The 16741-nt window shown below is 42.8% G+C and overlaps 1 protein-coding gene across 3 annotated transcripts in view; it reads right to left on the bottom strand.

Moving 5' to 3' along the window:
* The window catches only part of OSBPL1A (oxysterol binding protein like 1A), a 160999-nt gene that overhangs the window by 124898 nt on the left and 19360 nt on the right, over positions 1–16741 (bottom strand). For all 3 annotated transcript variants that reach the window (XM_032799011.2, XM_075062973.1, XM_032799010.2), the window contains exons 4-9: positions 14429–14503; positions 9537–9648; positions 6217–6302; positions 3309–3453; positions 872–939; positions 723–767 (exon numbers count right to left, since the gene is read on the bottom strand). In XM_032799011.2, the coding sequence (XP_032654902.1) occupies positions 723–767; positions 872–939; positions 3309–3453; positions 6217–6302; positions 9537–9648; positions 14429–14503 (531 nt within the window). The remainder of the gene's footprint in view (positions 1–722; positions 768–871; positions 940–3308; positions 3454–6216; positions 6303–9536; positions 9649–14428; positions 14504–16741) is intronic.

A 16741-nucleotide genomic window follows, 5' to 3' on the forward strand; every position in this document is an offset into this window, starting at 1 on the left:
TTATTACACTAAACTTTAGTTTAAGCCAAAGTATTTATAAGATTTTAAAAAATATATACTCTTCAAAAGTTCGAGAGAAAGTTGCTTCATGTATTGTACTTAAACACATCTTTATAGGATTGAGAGGAGTTGCATAAAGATTTTCCCTATAATAAATCATGAGAGCTAGAATATCTTTTGAGGACTGGACAGAACAGAAACGTTTGTAAGTTTTTATTACCATCTTCCCTATAATTCAGTTTTCAAGGCTTTTAGGAATGGGCTCTATCCTATGGATAATGCTGAATAGCAGTGAGCCAGTAGTCAGATTACCTAGATCTTAATGTGGCCTTCAAAACTGTAGTAGAAGCACAGCCCAATTATTAATGGAGTTGATCTTTAAAAGGTAGGCAAGCACTATCCCCACTGTACAAATGGGAACTGTGACACAGGGTAGATGAAGCAAGATTTGTCCAAGGTCACTATGAGTCTATGAGTCACAGGGAGCCTGTGGCTGAGCCAGGTATTGCACCAAGATATCCTGAATCCAGGACCACCCTTCCTATCCTAGGATTAGTTTTGGAAATATGTTGTAATATACCAGTCAAGATCTCACAGAAAAGCCACTATTCATCAGCCCCCTCTGAAGAACAGAGAATACAATCTGGTGGGATAGACTTGGAAAACTATGTTTGGGTTGTATTACGTATTATCAAAAGGGAAAGTAAAAGAAAAAAACATACCTTCCACAGGAGACCTTCATATCGTTTCAGGCGTTTGTTCATTACCTATATAAAATAAGTTTTGTTGTTTTTTTTTTTTTTTTAAAAAAAAACCACTTATCCAACTGATTGCTTCTTGAACAGTTTAATATAGGATCTTTTGTACCCACCTTTCCAATGCTTCCTGCAAGTATCTGTTTCATTTCTGCACCTTGGGCTAGATCAAACGGTGTCTGGTCTGTTTAATAACCAAAATAAAATCCAGAAGAGAGTTTAGCTTTAATTAGGAGTTAAATCTGTTGCAGGGCATTTAATACTGTGGATAGGTATTATGTAGTCATTACACTGGATGTATTTAATATGGCATAAGGTTTCTATACAGCTATGAGGGAAAGCAATAGCAATGTTTTGCTTGTTTGAACATTAATTGATAGAAAGAGCTGGCAGGAGAGTGGTATCCGAGCTATGATTCACTTCCTACAGTAAGACACCTTCTGAACTTCTTATGTTTCTATACTAATACGTCTACCTTACAAGATTTGCTCAATTGCCAGACAAGAGCAAGTCTTAATTGACCGATAAATTGTATTATATTTGTTATGCTAAAACTGTGGGCAAGTTGAATTTTGCTAGAATTGGTAAGGAAGAGTTTTGCTAGGACTACAGAAGCCTAATTTTATTCTAATCAACATCTGCCAGTTATTTACTTAAAAAGCAACAGAGTCCTGCGGCACCTTTAAGACTAACAGATGTATTGGAGCATAAGCTTTCATGGGTGAATACCCACTTTGGCAGACGCATGTAATGGAAATTTCCAGAGGCAGGTAGCAACAGTTATTTACTTGTAATTTAAACCAGAGTGTTACAGTCAATTTACTACAGGTGGGATTTTCAAGAGAACCTGAAATGACACAAGAACATCAGTCCCAATGACTTTCTATGAACTGTAAATTCCTCTGCTTTTATACTGCCATGCTCATCTCTGGCAGAGTCAACAAAAAGTGACCCAGTACCTGTCTACATGGTGCAGCAACACAGAGTGCAAGGGTGTGAATTCTAATGTACACCAACATGATGCACACTAACTGGTCCCTGCAGACACTGCTGGTGAGCACTAAGAGCTCCCTACTGCATTTTAATTTAGTACACAAGTTAGAGTGCAATAGGGAACTTCTAGTGTACCACAACAGGGTCTTCACAAGCCAGTTACCATCCAACACATTGTGTGCATTAGAACAGAAAAAGCAGCAAAGAATCCTATGGCACCTTATAGACTAACAGACGTTTTGGAGCATGAGCTTTCGTGGATGAATACCCACTTCGTCGGATGCATGTAGTGAAAATTTCCAGGGGCAGGTATATATATGTATATGTGGAAGCAAGAAGCAAGCTAGAGATAACGAGGTTAGTTCAATCAGGGAGGATGAGGCCCTGTTCTAGCAGTTGAGGTGTGAAAACCAAGGGAGGAGAAACTGGTTTTGTAGTTGGCAAGCCGTTCACAGTCTTTGTTTAATCCTGAGCTGATGGTGTCAAATTTGCAGATGAACTGAAGCTCAGCAGTTCCTCTGAAGTCTGGTCCTGAAGTTTTTTTTGCTGCAGGATGGCCACCGTAAGGTCTGCTAGAACGTGGCCAGGGAGGTTGAAGTGTTCTCCTACAGGTTTTTGTATATTGCCATTCTTAATATCTGATTTGTGTCCATTTATCAAACAGGATTCTTTGTTGCTTTTACAGATCCAGACTAACATGGCTACCCCCTGATACATTAGAACAGAGGTTCTCAAACTGTGGTCCACGGACCACCACTGGTCCGTGAGCTCCATTCAGGTGGTCCACAGATAGTTCCCTCTAAGGTCCACACCTGGGTGGCTGCACATGAGAATGAAGGGCCACCCACCTAATTAGTGGAGCCGCACAGGCATAGCTCCTCTAATTAGATGCCTGAACCCTGGAGAAGACACACATGTAAGATTAGGTAGTGGCCTTGGGGGGAATAGTGGCTAGGTGGGAGGGGGCAGTGGGGTGAGAAGAGGGAGTGGGTGGAATTTGGGATGTGCAAGGCTGTAGTGGCCAGAGAAAGAGATGACTTCCCCAGCTCCAAGGCAGCGGCTGCCAGGGAGAGTCCCCCCATTCCCAGCCCCCACTTGGGGGCTGCCACAGCAGGGGAGAGAGGGAGAGACTTCCCCTCCTTCCCAGCCCCAGCTCAGGGGCTGCCGTGGTTGGGGAGGGAGCGCACATCCATTGCATTAGAAAGGTAAGACTATGTTATCAAAATATGAGTTGTGCGCTTTTATTGTAGAACAAAAAAAGATTATTAAAAAGGTTGGGTTTTTTGGGTTGTTTTTTAAATATAGTGCTTTTATCCAAAGCGCTTTACAATAGTTCTAGCTAATGGAACAACCAACATTTGGAAAGATCATTAAGTGGTCTGCGAAAAAGAAGTTTGAGAACCACTGCATTAGAATTCATCGCCTGCAGTTCGCATTGCTGCACCATGCAGACAAGCTTTCACATCTAATAGTTAAGCAGTGACTAATAAGTACTTCCATAAAATGAGACTGGTTTAGTTCCTTTGCTTCATATTTAAAAGCTGTAAGAACTTTACTTACCATTTTTGTTTCTGATTTTAGAGTCTGCACCTTTTTTTAGAAGTTTTAAGGCACAGTGCTTGTGAGCACGGTATGCTGCACAATGTAATGCCGTATTTCCCATCTGATCAGTACAGTTAATATCAGGAGGCTTTGGCCTGTTCAACTAAAAAATTCAAAACAAAAAACCAGATTGTTATATTTACAGGTTATTTTAGTTTTCCCTATTGCACTATATATAACCTGAGCAATTTAGGGTCAAGTATCTGCTCCCTACCCCAAAATCTTGAAATATAGACTAGGGTATGAAAAGTAGGGTATGAAAGGGGGTCATGCTATAGGAAGCGCAAGGGCTACAGCAGCAAAATGAGAGGTTCAGTTACAAGTAGCTACTTCCAAGTATTCTTGACTTAAGTATCCCCATCCCATCTCCCATGTACAATGTAGCACAGAATTGGCTGCATTTCTATGGTACTCTTAATAGTTTAAATATTGTGTTCCTCCGAGAGCAGGAAGACAACAGAAATCGAGTTTAGAGATTCTAAAATAGAGAACCTTTTACCATCGAGGCCTTCTGAAGTTAATAAGGACAGTATTACCATACAAAAAGTGCTCAGTTCACTGTATTTGTAATTCTATATAGGTGTGCACCCATCACTTATGTCCAAGATATTCTCATTTTGTTCAGAAGCATGTCTAGAAGGAGTATAAAAAACTCAGTGGGAAAACCGAAGCAGTTGCTAATAAAAACCCAGTACATAAAAGACAAGATTCACAGGAAACCCTAACTCATTAGGGAAGGGATTATTCGGTCCCTTGGGCAGCAGACTAACAAATATACATAAACAATTTTAGCAGATTCAAGAGAAAACCGATGTGTCTTTTGTAACACGGTACATGGCTAGTAGAGAAACTGCTGCCATGAGAGTTCCCTACTCTTTTGAAGCTATTTGTGGTAATACAGTAGTTCTCAAAAACATTTGATTAGGCCCCCCTGTTTGTGTCTGCAGTTATTTACGCTTCTCCCCTAGCCTCCATACATATATCGCCACCTAGCTCTGAAGGCAGAGTTGAGAGCAGAGGCTGTTGGCTGGGCACCCAGCTCTGAAGGCAGCTCCCCGCCAGCAGCAGCACAGAAGTGATATTCATCAATATCACTTTTTGAAGCAGACTTAGTACCCCATTGCAACCCTTACTTCTGCACTACTACTGTCACCCCAGGGCTGACAGCTGGAGCCCTGCCGCCTCCCAGTGGGGAATAGGGGTGTGGGGGGGAAGAGCCCAAGATGCCTCTCCTGGTGAGGGATTGGTTGGGGGAAGAAGAGCCTGAGTCTAGGTGGCAGGGCTCTGGCTGTCCCATTTTATCCCCACCTTCTGGGTGTGCACCGTCCTTCTGCACAAACCCCTGCCACCCAAGGATGACAGTCAGAGCTCTTCCAAAACAAAGCACACAGCTCACACCTCCCTTGACACATTCTTGTGCCTCCTATGGAAGCCCACCACATAGTTTAAGAACCACTGTGTTAATAGATAAGGCCAGAGAGGAACACTGATCAGCTCAAACATCCTCTATATACACAGGCCATAGAAGTCCATCAAGACTAAGGACAGGAATATTCTAAGTAGTTAGCAACCCCAGACAGAGCTGGAAGGGAACTGATTTATAACTGGACTGAGAAGGTACATGGTCAAGAAAAATACAAGTGGTAGAACCATTCCTTCATTCAGGCAGTGGTTGGAAAGCTACTGGAGAAGCTTTAATGCATGCAGTCAGTTTATCTTTAATACAATTCTGTTGGTAACCTTATTGGTAGAGGTCACACCTCCATAGATTGTCAATTTATTGCAACACATTTGATGGGGTTTCTGGATTTCAGATGTCATGAAATGTGACTAGTTCAAAGCTTTAAAACAAGATGGACTTGCAACTTTCCCAGAAAGATACCATTTGAACAAAGTTTCATGTTTGATATTACATTTGGAGAGTTGTTTTAGAAAAACTCATTCTCCCAACCATTTCAGAAAACGGTGAAAAATTCATTTCCTAGCCACACATTTAAGATATTTCGATTTACTCAGTCTGCAAACTTTCTATATGTAGTGGATGAGCAACAAGTTTCACATCACATGTAGTGATGGAAGTTTGTTTTGTAAATCAGTTTTAGTTTCCTCTCTCATCCAAGGGCAAGTACCTCCAGCAGTAAAGTGGCTGTTAACCCTAGGGGCATTGGTTCAGTATAGATGTTAAGTCCACTAGAACTAGTGTTCCTTGGAGATCACAGATAAGTAGCATGGCCAGACCAGTTTCTCTTGGAGACACAGAATCAGTATCTGTTATTGGCTGCAAGTACAGCAGACCCTCACTAGAACGTGCACTTTATAGCGCAAATTCAGTTATAGCCCGGGACTGCGCATGGATCCCAAATTTAATTACCTTGACTGGAATCCATGGAGTCCCTGCTATAATGTGGTCCCTGAGTTAATGCAGGTCTGCGCATGGATCCAAAATCCTGTGTTCTGGTGTGGGTCTGCTGTATTGCAATACACACAAGGGGCTGAATTTCTTTTGTGGCTGAAGATATACACAATGAATCTGAGGTGTTTTTGAAGTCTCAGACTTAGTGTTGTATTCATGCATTTTGCACTCACTAATGTTTGTCACGTACTATACTAATTTCAGCTGCAGCAGATATTTCTCATGGTAAGCCTTATGACTGAGGTACTGTAGAAATTTAACAAGCAGCATTTCATAGTAACCTTTAGCTAACTCAGGAAGGACATTAGAAAACACTTGAACATTTTGCATCGTAATCTGCTGTAATAAAAGGAGAGTTCCACCAGTAAGGAAGCACTGTAGTTTGGACTGTTGCCTGCAATAGGGGTGCTGGGTGTGAAGGTAACATATGTAGCAAACATCTCAAATTCTTACCAGTGCTGAGAGTTTTGCAGTCTCCCCTTCTCTTGCTGCTCCTAAAAGGAGTTCTTCCAGTTTCCTTTCTTGTGTCCTTTCCACTGCTGTTTTCAAAGTGAAAATAGCTTTAGCAACCACAGTAATATTCTCAGAGGAACACATGTAACATCAGCAAAGTGATATTTGTCTATGACGAATGTTCAAACACGGTATACAAGGCCTACGGTTTCCCCAACACTTGTTAACTTGAGGGCTACGCCTACCAGACAGGGTGAAATACACTCAAGAGCCATGCTCTTCAGTCAATTAAATACAGTGCACAAGTCTAAAAGGTGACAAATCACTGCAGAAAAATTCTGATGTTATTCAAGTTTCACAGGTTCCAGGGTGGCATCTGTGTTAGTCTGTATCAGCAAAAACAATGAGGAGTCCTTGTGGCACCTTAGAGACTAACAAATTTATTTGGGCATAAGCTTTCTTGGGCTAAAACCCACTTCATCAGATGCATGGAGTGGAAAATACAGAGGCAGGTATTAATACACAGCACATGAAGAGATGGGAGTTGCCTTACCAAGTGCTAACGAGTCAATTCAATTAAGGTGGAAGTGGGCTATTCTCAACAGTTGAGAAGGGAGGAAAAATTACTTTTTTAGTGCTAATGAGGCCAATGTAATCAAGGAGGCCCATTTCAAACAAACAGTTGACAAGAAGGTGTGAGTATTAGCAGGGGGAAATTAGTTTTTGTAGTGACTCATCCACTTGTTTTCCTTCTGCTGGTGCTTGTCAATGCTACAAGCACCAGCACTGGAACTGACTTCAGACTTGAGATGATGGCACAGCATTGGTTTATACTAGTCACATTTGGAGAATTCTCTTCCCAACCACGAGGGCTAGGATTTTTCAAGCCCTGGTGGGTTAGTGTCTAATAAAGGCCTATGCACAAAAAAGTCTTGCTTTAAGCACAATCCATGTTACACAGAGTTCTCCTCTGGACTGAAATATTCAAGTTTTGCACACAGATTTATTTATTTTTAAGGCATGCTCCGAGAAGAATGGTTTCCTTATAAAGGAGCAGTGAAAATAACGCTAGGTATTACTATTAAGGTGATTTACATACATATGAAGTCAAAAGACATGTGACTGGCAATCGTTTGACAAATTAAGATGATGCCACTGTTTCAACTTCCTGTTATTCATAGATAACAAAACTGATTTATCTGTATAACAGAAGGAGGTCGATGAGCTTATGCTGTAGAGGACAAAGCTCAGGAATTCCTCAGTTTACATATTGATATGTACTCCAGGGATTCCAAGTTATGGAGCCAGAGGTTTAGGCACTTTTGTATGATTTGGACCTTTTTTCCAGAAATGCTGAGCAACTCATTGACTTCAGTTGGAGACAGGGTGCTTTGATCCTCTCAAAAAAATTCCAGGCCCTTGGTGCAAACATATGTTAGTGCTTCTACATTATCTCTGTATACAACGGAAGTTTTTGCCAATACATAGATGTATCTTGTTTCCCTAATAAATGTGTCACAGTAAATTCCACTGGTAAATTTGTTTTCATTTACTGAGGACAACGGAATTGGATCAAGTGTTTTAAGAAGTTTAACCTGCAGGGGGGATTTACTTTTTCCCTGAAATCCAGTTAATCAGACTTTTAGGAAGTCCTGATTTTCAGACACGTGCAGTCAGATTGCAACCATAGCAACAACTGTGAAACTGACATTGTTAGCCAGATTAATAAGCACTTTAATAAATGCTTCACCCTGAGGAGAATTAACAAGTGCACTCATTAAGAATTTATCTTTAGTGCATCTGTTTATGATAATTGCCTGTAACTTCATATACAATTAAGGAATAGCATGTTTTCTGGAAAAGTACTGCTTGTAATGATTTCATTCGGAAATTTTTAGTTTTCCAGTCTTTACTTCTGAATGTAAGAGCCACATGTACCATCTGTTCAGACTAAAGAATTACATTTGAATTAAGATTGATTATTCATAAAGTCTATTCAGGGTTATGTTGTCAAGAACCCCCATCTAAAAAAGTAGCCCCAGTATTGTCCCCAGGAATAGAAAGTTACTTTCTTACCCTTTGTTTGCAGATAGTATAAGTAGTGAATCTATACATAAAAGATACTTGCTTTTTGAAAGTGGCATTGGTCAAGACTTTAAAAAGTAAATCAATTTTGGGTATTCAGCTTTGGACACCTTTAAGAAGGTCAAATTTTTCTGAAAGTCAGACGCACCTATTCTATGGAAGTCACAACTCTACTTCATCTCAGGCTGGAGACATGGGCCCCAGCACACGCTTGGGGCGGCATGCTGCGGGGGGCGCTCTGCCGGTTGCCGGGAGGGCGGCAGACAGGGCTCCGGTGGACCTCCCGCAGGCGTACCTGCGGTAGGTTTGCTGGTTCCGTGGCTTCGGTGAAGCCACGGGACCAGCAGACTCTCCACAGGTACGCCTGTGGGACGTCCTCCGGAGCTGTGGGACCGGCGACCAGCAAAGCGCCCCCCGTGGCATGCCGCCGTGCTTGGGGCAGTGAAATGTCTAGAGCTGCCCCTGGCTGGAAACCCAAAATCACTTGGACAGGGTCTTCATTTTCAGAGCTTAAACAGTCTGGAGCAAGACCTGGTAAGTTTGTGAATGATTCAGTGAGTCTTCTCCCATTGACTATTTTGTACTCAAAGTTAAATTGGGCAGATTTCCCTTTTCTATTCTCCTGCAAAGATGTCCCCACAACCTACTTGGCCTCTGTGTATGTTAGAATTTTAGAGTGCAGAGATCATTATTATTTTCTAAGCATTATCTAGTGGTTACAGAAGGGGAGTTGCAGGAAAGATCTTCAGCTCTGTTTCCAGTTCCTGTGACACCTAGTACAGTCACTGATGTCTGAGCAAGTTTGCCCACCATTTCTGCAAAATGCTAGAAGTTACAGTTTGCATCCAAGTGATGTGGTTTATATCCCAGCTTGTTACACACAAAGCAGCTCTTGTTATCAGCATGTGCTTGGATTACTTCCCCTATGCAGCAAACTAGGGCTTTGAGTGCTACACAGAGTCCACATCATTACAGGGCTCAGAGAAAAAAACCTGTGTTGCCTTTAAGGCCCGAACTTCGATCAGAAACAGCATTTACAAATAGGTTAAGGCTTCTTTCAAAGGCATTAACAAACAGCCCAGTTGTACTGACTGGCCAGTGTTCTTTTACAATAGAAGTGACTGAACACTAGTTTTTAACCAGAAGCTATTTTGAAATCAAGTGAATTCGTAGGTGAAGCAGCTCTCTTCAGAGATACAAATGCTTATGAAAGGCAGTGAAGACAAGGAAGTTACCTTCCAACATATTTTTGATCTCTTTATCTTGTGTAACATCTCTTGCCGTCTGTCCACTCCCATTAACAATAGAAGTATCAGCATCATACTGTAAGAGCAGCATCACCACCTCCTGGAAGACAAGTTCAAAGTTATGCTTTATCACAATGGCACTTTCCTAGAATTGGGTTGGTCCACTGTTTTGTAATCCTCCCTTTTGAGCCTAGCAGCATGTAATGGTTCACTGCCACAATGAGTTTGTAAAACATGGCAAGGGAAGAGATAGTCCGAATAATACAACAGGACTCTGACTAAGGGGACTACAGATACTGGACTAGACTTGAAGATACATAGCAGCAAAGTCTGGCATAAAGACATCTTACTAAAGAGTGTAACAAACACTTAATAAGGAATCTTGTACTGGAGAACTTTAAATATCACTTAAATCTGAGCAGAGAACACTTTCTGCAGTGTAACCACATGGTCATATGAGAATCAGTTCTACATTTTAATACTGTGTAGGCATAAGCATGTAAGAGGCAAATGGCATCTGTTTGAAAGAACAAGTTGTTCACATTAATTAGCTACTGAATCGACTCACCTTAATTTTAGTATTCTATGTAGTAAGTGGCTAGGAGACTAATATTTACAATACTGTTTTATGCTTATTGGATGTAGCGCTTCATATGAACGAGCACTTAACAAGTGATTTCAATCCTCTTTAGCTATGCATTAGTGTTCAACTAATCCAGACAAGTCAGCCTTAAAGTCTATAAATAGGCAAGCCAAAAAAAGAATTAAGACACAGACAGCAAAAAATGTTTATGTATATCAGAAGTAGGACGCCTGCTAAACAATCAGTGGGGCCACTGGATGATGAAGGTGCTAAAGCAGGACTCAAGGAAAACATGACCACTGCAGAAAAGCTAAATGAATTCTTTCATGAGCACCAGGTGAAACCCTGCTTTGGAGAGGCTAGCCCACTGGCTCCGTCCCTTTTGCCCCCCCGGAACAGAAGCCCTGAGAGGCCTCCCCTGACCAGAGGAGCCCCAGCCTCCACACACAACTCCCCCCCAGTGCTGGGTTGGCCTGCCAGCTGGAGCCTCCTCACTCCCCCACCCACCACTGGCTCTGTGTCACTCCTCAGCTACCCTGACCTCCCTGAGGAAACATGGGAGCAGCAGGCGGTGGGGGCCTCAGGGAAGGGGCAGGGCCACCACAGCCCAGGTGTCTGGCAGTGGGTCAGCAGCAGCATAAGAGACGGCCAAGCCTTCTCTGGGCTATTATACCCACCACCCCTGAATTCTTTGCATGGGTCTTCATTGGAGAGGAGATTGCAGAGAGATTCCCACACCTGAGCCTCTTTTTAAAAGAGACTTTTCTGAGGAATTATCCCAGATTGAGGCCTCAGCGGAAACTTGGAACAGACTGACAAGTTAAATAGTAATAGGTAATGCCCTACCAAATTCACAGCCATGGGAAAAAAAAAAAGTCATGAAGCATGAAATCTGATCTCCCACCATGAAATCTGGTCTTGTGTGCTTTCCACCCTATACTATATACATTTTACCAGGGGAAGGTGGGGGGAGAAACACCAGGATTTCTCAAAATGGGGGTCCCGACCCAAAAGCAAGTTGCAGCAGGGTCAAAAGGTTATATTAGAGGGGTCACAGTATTGACACCCTTACATCTGTGCTGGGCGGACAGAGAGGTGGTGCTTACTGAGGGTCCAGCCCTGCAGGCAGCAGTGCAGAAGCAAGGGTGGCAATACCATACCATGCCATCTTACCTCTGTGCTGCTGCTGGTGGCCACTCTGCCTTCAGAGCTTGGCTCCTGGCCAGCAGCTGCTGCTCTCCAGCTGCCCAGCTCTAAAGACAGTGCTGCAAAAGTAAGGGTAGCAGTACCAAAACACCCCCTGCAATAACCTTGTGAGAGACACCCCAACTCCTTTTTGGGTCAGGACCCCTACAATTACACCATAAAATTTCAGATTTAAATAGCTGAAATCATGAAATTTGGGATTTTTAAATTCCTGTGACCATGAAATGGACCGTGAATTTGGTAGGGCCCTAGTAACAGGTCACTAAGAGCAGATGGTATTCACCCAAGAGTTCTGAAGGAACTCAGATATGAAGTTGCAGAACTACCAACCGTGAACCTATCACTTAAATCAGCCTCTGTACCACATGACTGTAGGACAGTCATCACCACCAATTTTTCAAAAAAGGCTCCAGAAGCAATCCTGGCAAATATAGGCTGGTAAGCCTAACTTCAATATCCAGCAAATTTGCTGAAGCTACAGTTTAGAACACAATTATCAGACACATGGATGAACACGAAGTTGGGGAAGAGTCACAGTTTTTGTAAAGGGAAATCATGCCTCAATCTATTAGAATTCTTTGAGGGCGTCAACATACATGTGGACAAGGGTGATCCAGTTGACAGTGTACTGGAACTTTCTGAAAGTCTTTGACTAGGCTCCTAAGCAAAGTAGCAATCATGGGATTAGAGAAGGTACTCATGGATCAGTAACTGGTTAAGAGACAGGAAACAATGGTCAATTTTCACAACAAAGAGAAATAGCAGGGTCCCCCAGGGATCTGTACTGGGACCAGTGCTGTTCAACATATTCATCAATGATCTGAAAAAAGGGGTAAACAGTAAGGTGACAAAATCTGCAGATGATACAAAAAGTTACTCAAGACAGGCAAGTCCAAAACCAGTTGCGAAGAGTTACAAAGGAACCTCACAGAACTGGGTGACAGGGCAACAAGACGGCAGATGAAATTCAAGTTCGATATGTGCAAAGTAATGCACATTAGAAAAAAACCCTGATTATACATACAAAATGGGGTCTAAATTAGCAGTTACCACTCAAGAAAGATCTTGAGCCATAAATAATTCTCTGAAAATATCTGCTCAATGTGTTAGCTTTTTTGACTGCCACTACAATGTTAGGAACCATTAGAAAGGGATAGGTAAGACAGAAAATATGCCACTACGTAAATGCATAGTACACCCACACCTTGAATACTGCATGCAGTTCTGGTCGTGCCATCTCAAAGAAGATACATTAGAATGGGAAAAGGTACAGAGAAAGGCAACGAAAGTCATTAAGGGTATGGAACAACTTTTATACAAGGAGAGATTAAAAGACTAGGACTGTTCAGTTTAGAAAAGAGATGACTATGGGGGGATATGATAGAGGTTTGTAATATTATGAATGGTGTGGAGAAAGTGAAGGGGGAAATATTTATTATTCACATAACACAAGAACCCAATGAAATCAGAAGGCCACAGGTTTAAAACAAAAAAGACAACCCCCCTCCACCTTCCCCCTAGAAAGGAAGTACTTCACACAGTGCACAATCAACCTGTGCAACTTGTTGCCTGGGGATGTTGTGAAGGTCAAAAGTATAACTGGGTTCAAAAAAAGAATTAGATAAGTTCCTGGAGGACAGGTCCATCGGTGGCTATTAGCCAAGATGGTCAGGACGCAATCCCGGGCTCTGGGTGTCCTTAAACGTCTGACTGCCAGATGCTGAACTAGATGACAGGAGAGGGATCACTCTATAACTGACCTGTTCTGTTCACTCTCTGAAGCATCTGGACTGGCCACTATTGGAGATGGGATTCAGGGTTAGATGGACAAGTGGTTTGACTCAGTATGGCCACTCTTATCTTAAGTCTAATCATTCTTATGCCAGTGACACTCAGACCAAGGGTCTCGAGCTGCTAGGGGCTCTTTAATGAATCTCCAGAGGTTCTTTGCAGCACATATTAAAATACTGATTTAATGATTAACCATTCAGGATGCTTTTACTAGGTTATTAACCAGTTGCAGTTGATAAAATACTTAGTTATTTTGCTGCGAAAATATATATTCTAGTCTATTTGACCAGTATGATGGGAAAGTATGTGGAGGGGAGAGGGATAGCTCAGTGGTTTGAGCATTGGCCTGCTAAACCCAGGGTTGTGAGCTCAATCCCTGAGGGGGCCATTTAGGGATCTGAGGCAAAAATCTGTCAGGGACAGTACTTGGTCCTGCTGTGAAGGCAGGGGGACTGGACTCAATGACCTTTCAAGATCCCTTCCAGTTCTATGAGATAAGTAAATATATACACAAGTAAAAACTAAATACTTTCCATCATACTGTTTAAATAGGAATATATAGTACTATAGTAAGAGAAACAATTCACACTACTGTGGCTCATTTGGGTAATGTTGATCACTAATTTGGCTTCTGAACCACTGAGGTCTGAGCATCACTGCTTTCTGATATGGTTTGTGAGGAATTACTAAGTGGTCTGTCCAGCTGTATGCAGAAACACCTACTTTTCCCATCCCTCCAAACTGGCTTCCATCTGACAACCAGCATTTACAGCTGAGAGGCTGATTAGTGCCATGCTCCCACATTAAGGCGCTTTACCCCAGGCACATAGCAAGAGTGATGTAGGAAGTAATTGCACGGAGAGGCGTGCAGGTAAAGTGCTTCAACAGAGAAAAATGACTATGCTCACCCTTTCTAGCTGCCAGCCACATCCTGGAGAACAAAAAAGGGAAAGAGCAGCTATGGAGAAGGAAGACTGATATTTCCCCTACCCTCCCAGGTGGGAAAAATAGTTCTCTGCCAAAAAAACCAAAACCAAATCAGAGGATTAGACAGTCTAGATTTTAGGCACATTAAAATTTGCTCTTCAGTAGCTTTCTGGAATGTGCTGCTACAAGGATTTTTCCTACCTCAAGCGCTTTGGCTTCAATGTGTTACTATTTTAAACTATTTAACAGTTTTAGATGCCACTGACACATTATAGCACCCTTTAGGGGACACAATTTTATGCTGGGTTGCCTTATGCATCCTGCGAACCACACAGGGTGGAATACAAGTAGTTAGAAAATAATGTATTTTTACCTTGCGTCCAGTGAAGGCTGCACGATGCAGTGGAGTGTCCCCCATATCGTTTAACACGTTCACTTCGGCACCAGCCTGCCAAAACAGACAGTTAAGTAATGCTGGAAACACAGGCAGGTCAATAGGTTACCTCTACAAAAATATTCCTTCCAGAAAGAACTCAGTGTTACTGACACCTTTTTGTTTATAATCTATTTGTCAAGAATGAATTACATGAATTAGAGGCTCTGTGTGTCCCAGGATAATTGTAAAGCCTAATCAGTGATAACCTGGGAAGCTTTAGAGAGGAGGAAATCTACAACAAGGAGCCCTTGTGAACGGGAGCAAATTCAAACTGGGGCTATGTCTACACTTAAACAGCTACAACAGCGCTGTTCTACCGCTTCAGCATAGACACTCACTACAGTAGCAGGAGGAGTTCTCCCCTCTCTGTAGTTAAGCTACTTCCCTGAGAGGGAGTAATTAGGTCAACAGAAGACTTTCAGTCAACCTAGGCTATGGCTACACTGGAGAGCTTACAGTGACACCACTATCAGTGCAGCTGCACTGCTATAAGACCTCTAGCGTAGTCGCCCTATGGGAGAGAGCTCTCCCGCCGACATAATTAAACCACTGCCAATGAGCAACGGTAGCCATGGCGGCAGGAGATGCTCTCCCACTGACATAGCATTGTTCACAATGGTACTTATGCTGGTGTAACTTATGTCACTGGGGGCGGTATTATTCATCCCCGGAGCAATATAAGTTTTGCCATAAGTGGTAGTGTAGACACAGCCCTAGAACTGTCTGCGCCAGCAGTTTGGCTGGCTTAACCACTCTGCTCAGGGGTGTGGATTTTTCACACTCCAGAGTGACATAGCTGGGTCGACCTAACTGATCTGCTGTCACTCATCTCCATACAAAAATTGCATACAGCAGCCATTAAAGCTTTACTTTCACTCTAGTTGAAAGACATCACACAGTAGTACGATATACACACTGTAGTGCAGTCTCCTCCTCGAGATTAAACGGGCCACAACTAGCAGATTTCATGATCTCATCACTGGCTTCATGCCTCTTTCCACATCAAGTGGAAACTCCTCTATGCATCATAAAGGCAATGTACCACTGTATTCCTGTCTGAATTTCAGCTCCATTTCCCCTCCTCCCCATTCCTTTCCTGCACCTGAGATCCTTGCTCTCAGTCTTCTTTCAAATCCTACTTCAAACACTGCTCCTGCTGAACCCTACTCTTAAAATGGTCAGAAAGATCAGGACAAGCTGCATATGCAACAGAATTAAATGGGACTATGTGGTTTCACTATAGCTGGGAAACTGATCTAGTGATTGAGCTCATGAGAACTAGAGTCAGGGGATGAGCTCTAGTCTGACTGCCATAGACAGAGTACCCTAGGACAAGGGATCTCAGCCTTTTCTTTGAGGCCCCTTCAACATACTATTAAAAACTGGTTTTCTGCATATAAAAGCCAGAGCCAGCATTAAGGGGCAGCAAACAGGGCAGTTGCCTGGGGCCCCATGCCACAGGGGCCTCCACAAAGCTAAGTTTAGTTTCAGCCTCAGGTGGCAGGGCTCAGGGCCCTGGACTTCAGCCCCATGTGGTGGGGCTTCATCTTTCTGCCCTGGGCCCCAGTGAGTCTAACACTGATCCTGCTCGGCAGCCCCCTTGGATCCTGCTCGTGGGCCCTCTGCAGGGGGCTCAGACCCCTGGCTGAGAACCACTGTCCTAGGACAAGTCACAATCTATTTAACCTCCATTCATCACTCCATCTGTAAGAAGGGCACTAGCACTCACCCACTTCTGTAAAACACTGATCCATGGATGAAGAACACTTGATAATAAAAAACAGACTTTTGCTATCTCCCCCTTCCCACCTTGAAGGCTTGCCATTTGTGTACTCTATGTTGTAAGCAAAGTCTTTGGTTAGGGACCGTATCATTTGTTGATACTAGCTTTGTTTGATGGAATCCTTGTAGAAAAATCTGTCTGTTTTCCAAACCAGAATCTCCTGATTATTAGTTTTTCCATGTAGAACCAGGTCTAAGTTTACCTGGATTTACTCTTTATTTTCAATCAGTTTAAAAGAAATCACTCCTCCCATTCACTGTGGCTTTCAGGAAAAACGCAAAAAAAGCCACGTTTGTTTTTGGTGCATGTATCTGAATGCTGCAGTTAGCTGCACTTTGCAGATAGCTGATTAGCTTTTGTGGAGCTCAATTGTCAACAGTGGTTATGCCTAAGTCTGTCACAGAGGTCACAGGGCCAGTAGCAGCAGTTTGGGTGTGTGAGAGGGCTGGGGAGTGGGGGGGGGGGGG

Source organism: Chelonoidis abingdonii, chromosome 2 (assembly GCF_003597395.2).
Source record: "Chelonoidis abingdonii isolate Lonesome George chromosome 2, CheloAbing_2.0, whole genome shotgun sequence".
NCBI classification, from domain to species: Eukaryota; Metazoa; Chordata; order Testudines; family Testudinidae; genus Chelonoidis; species Chelonoidis abingdonii.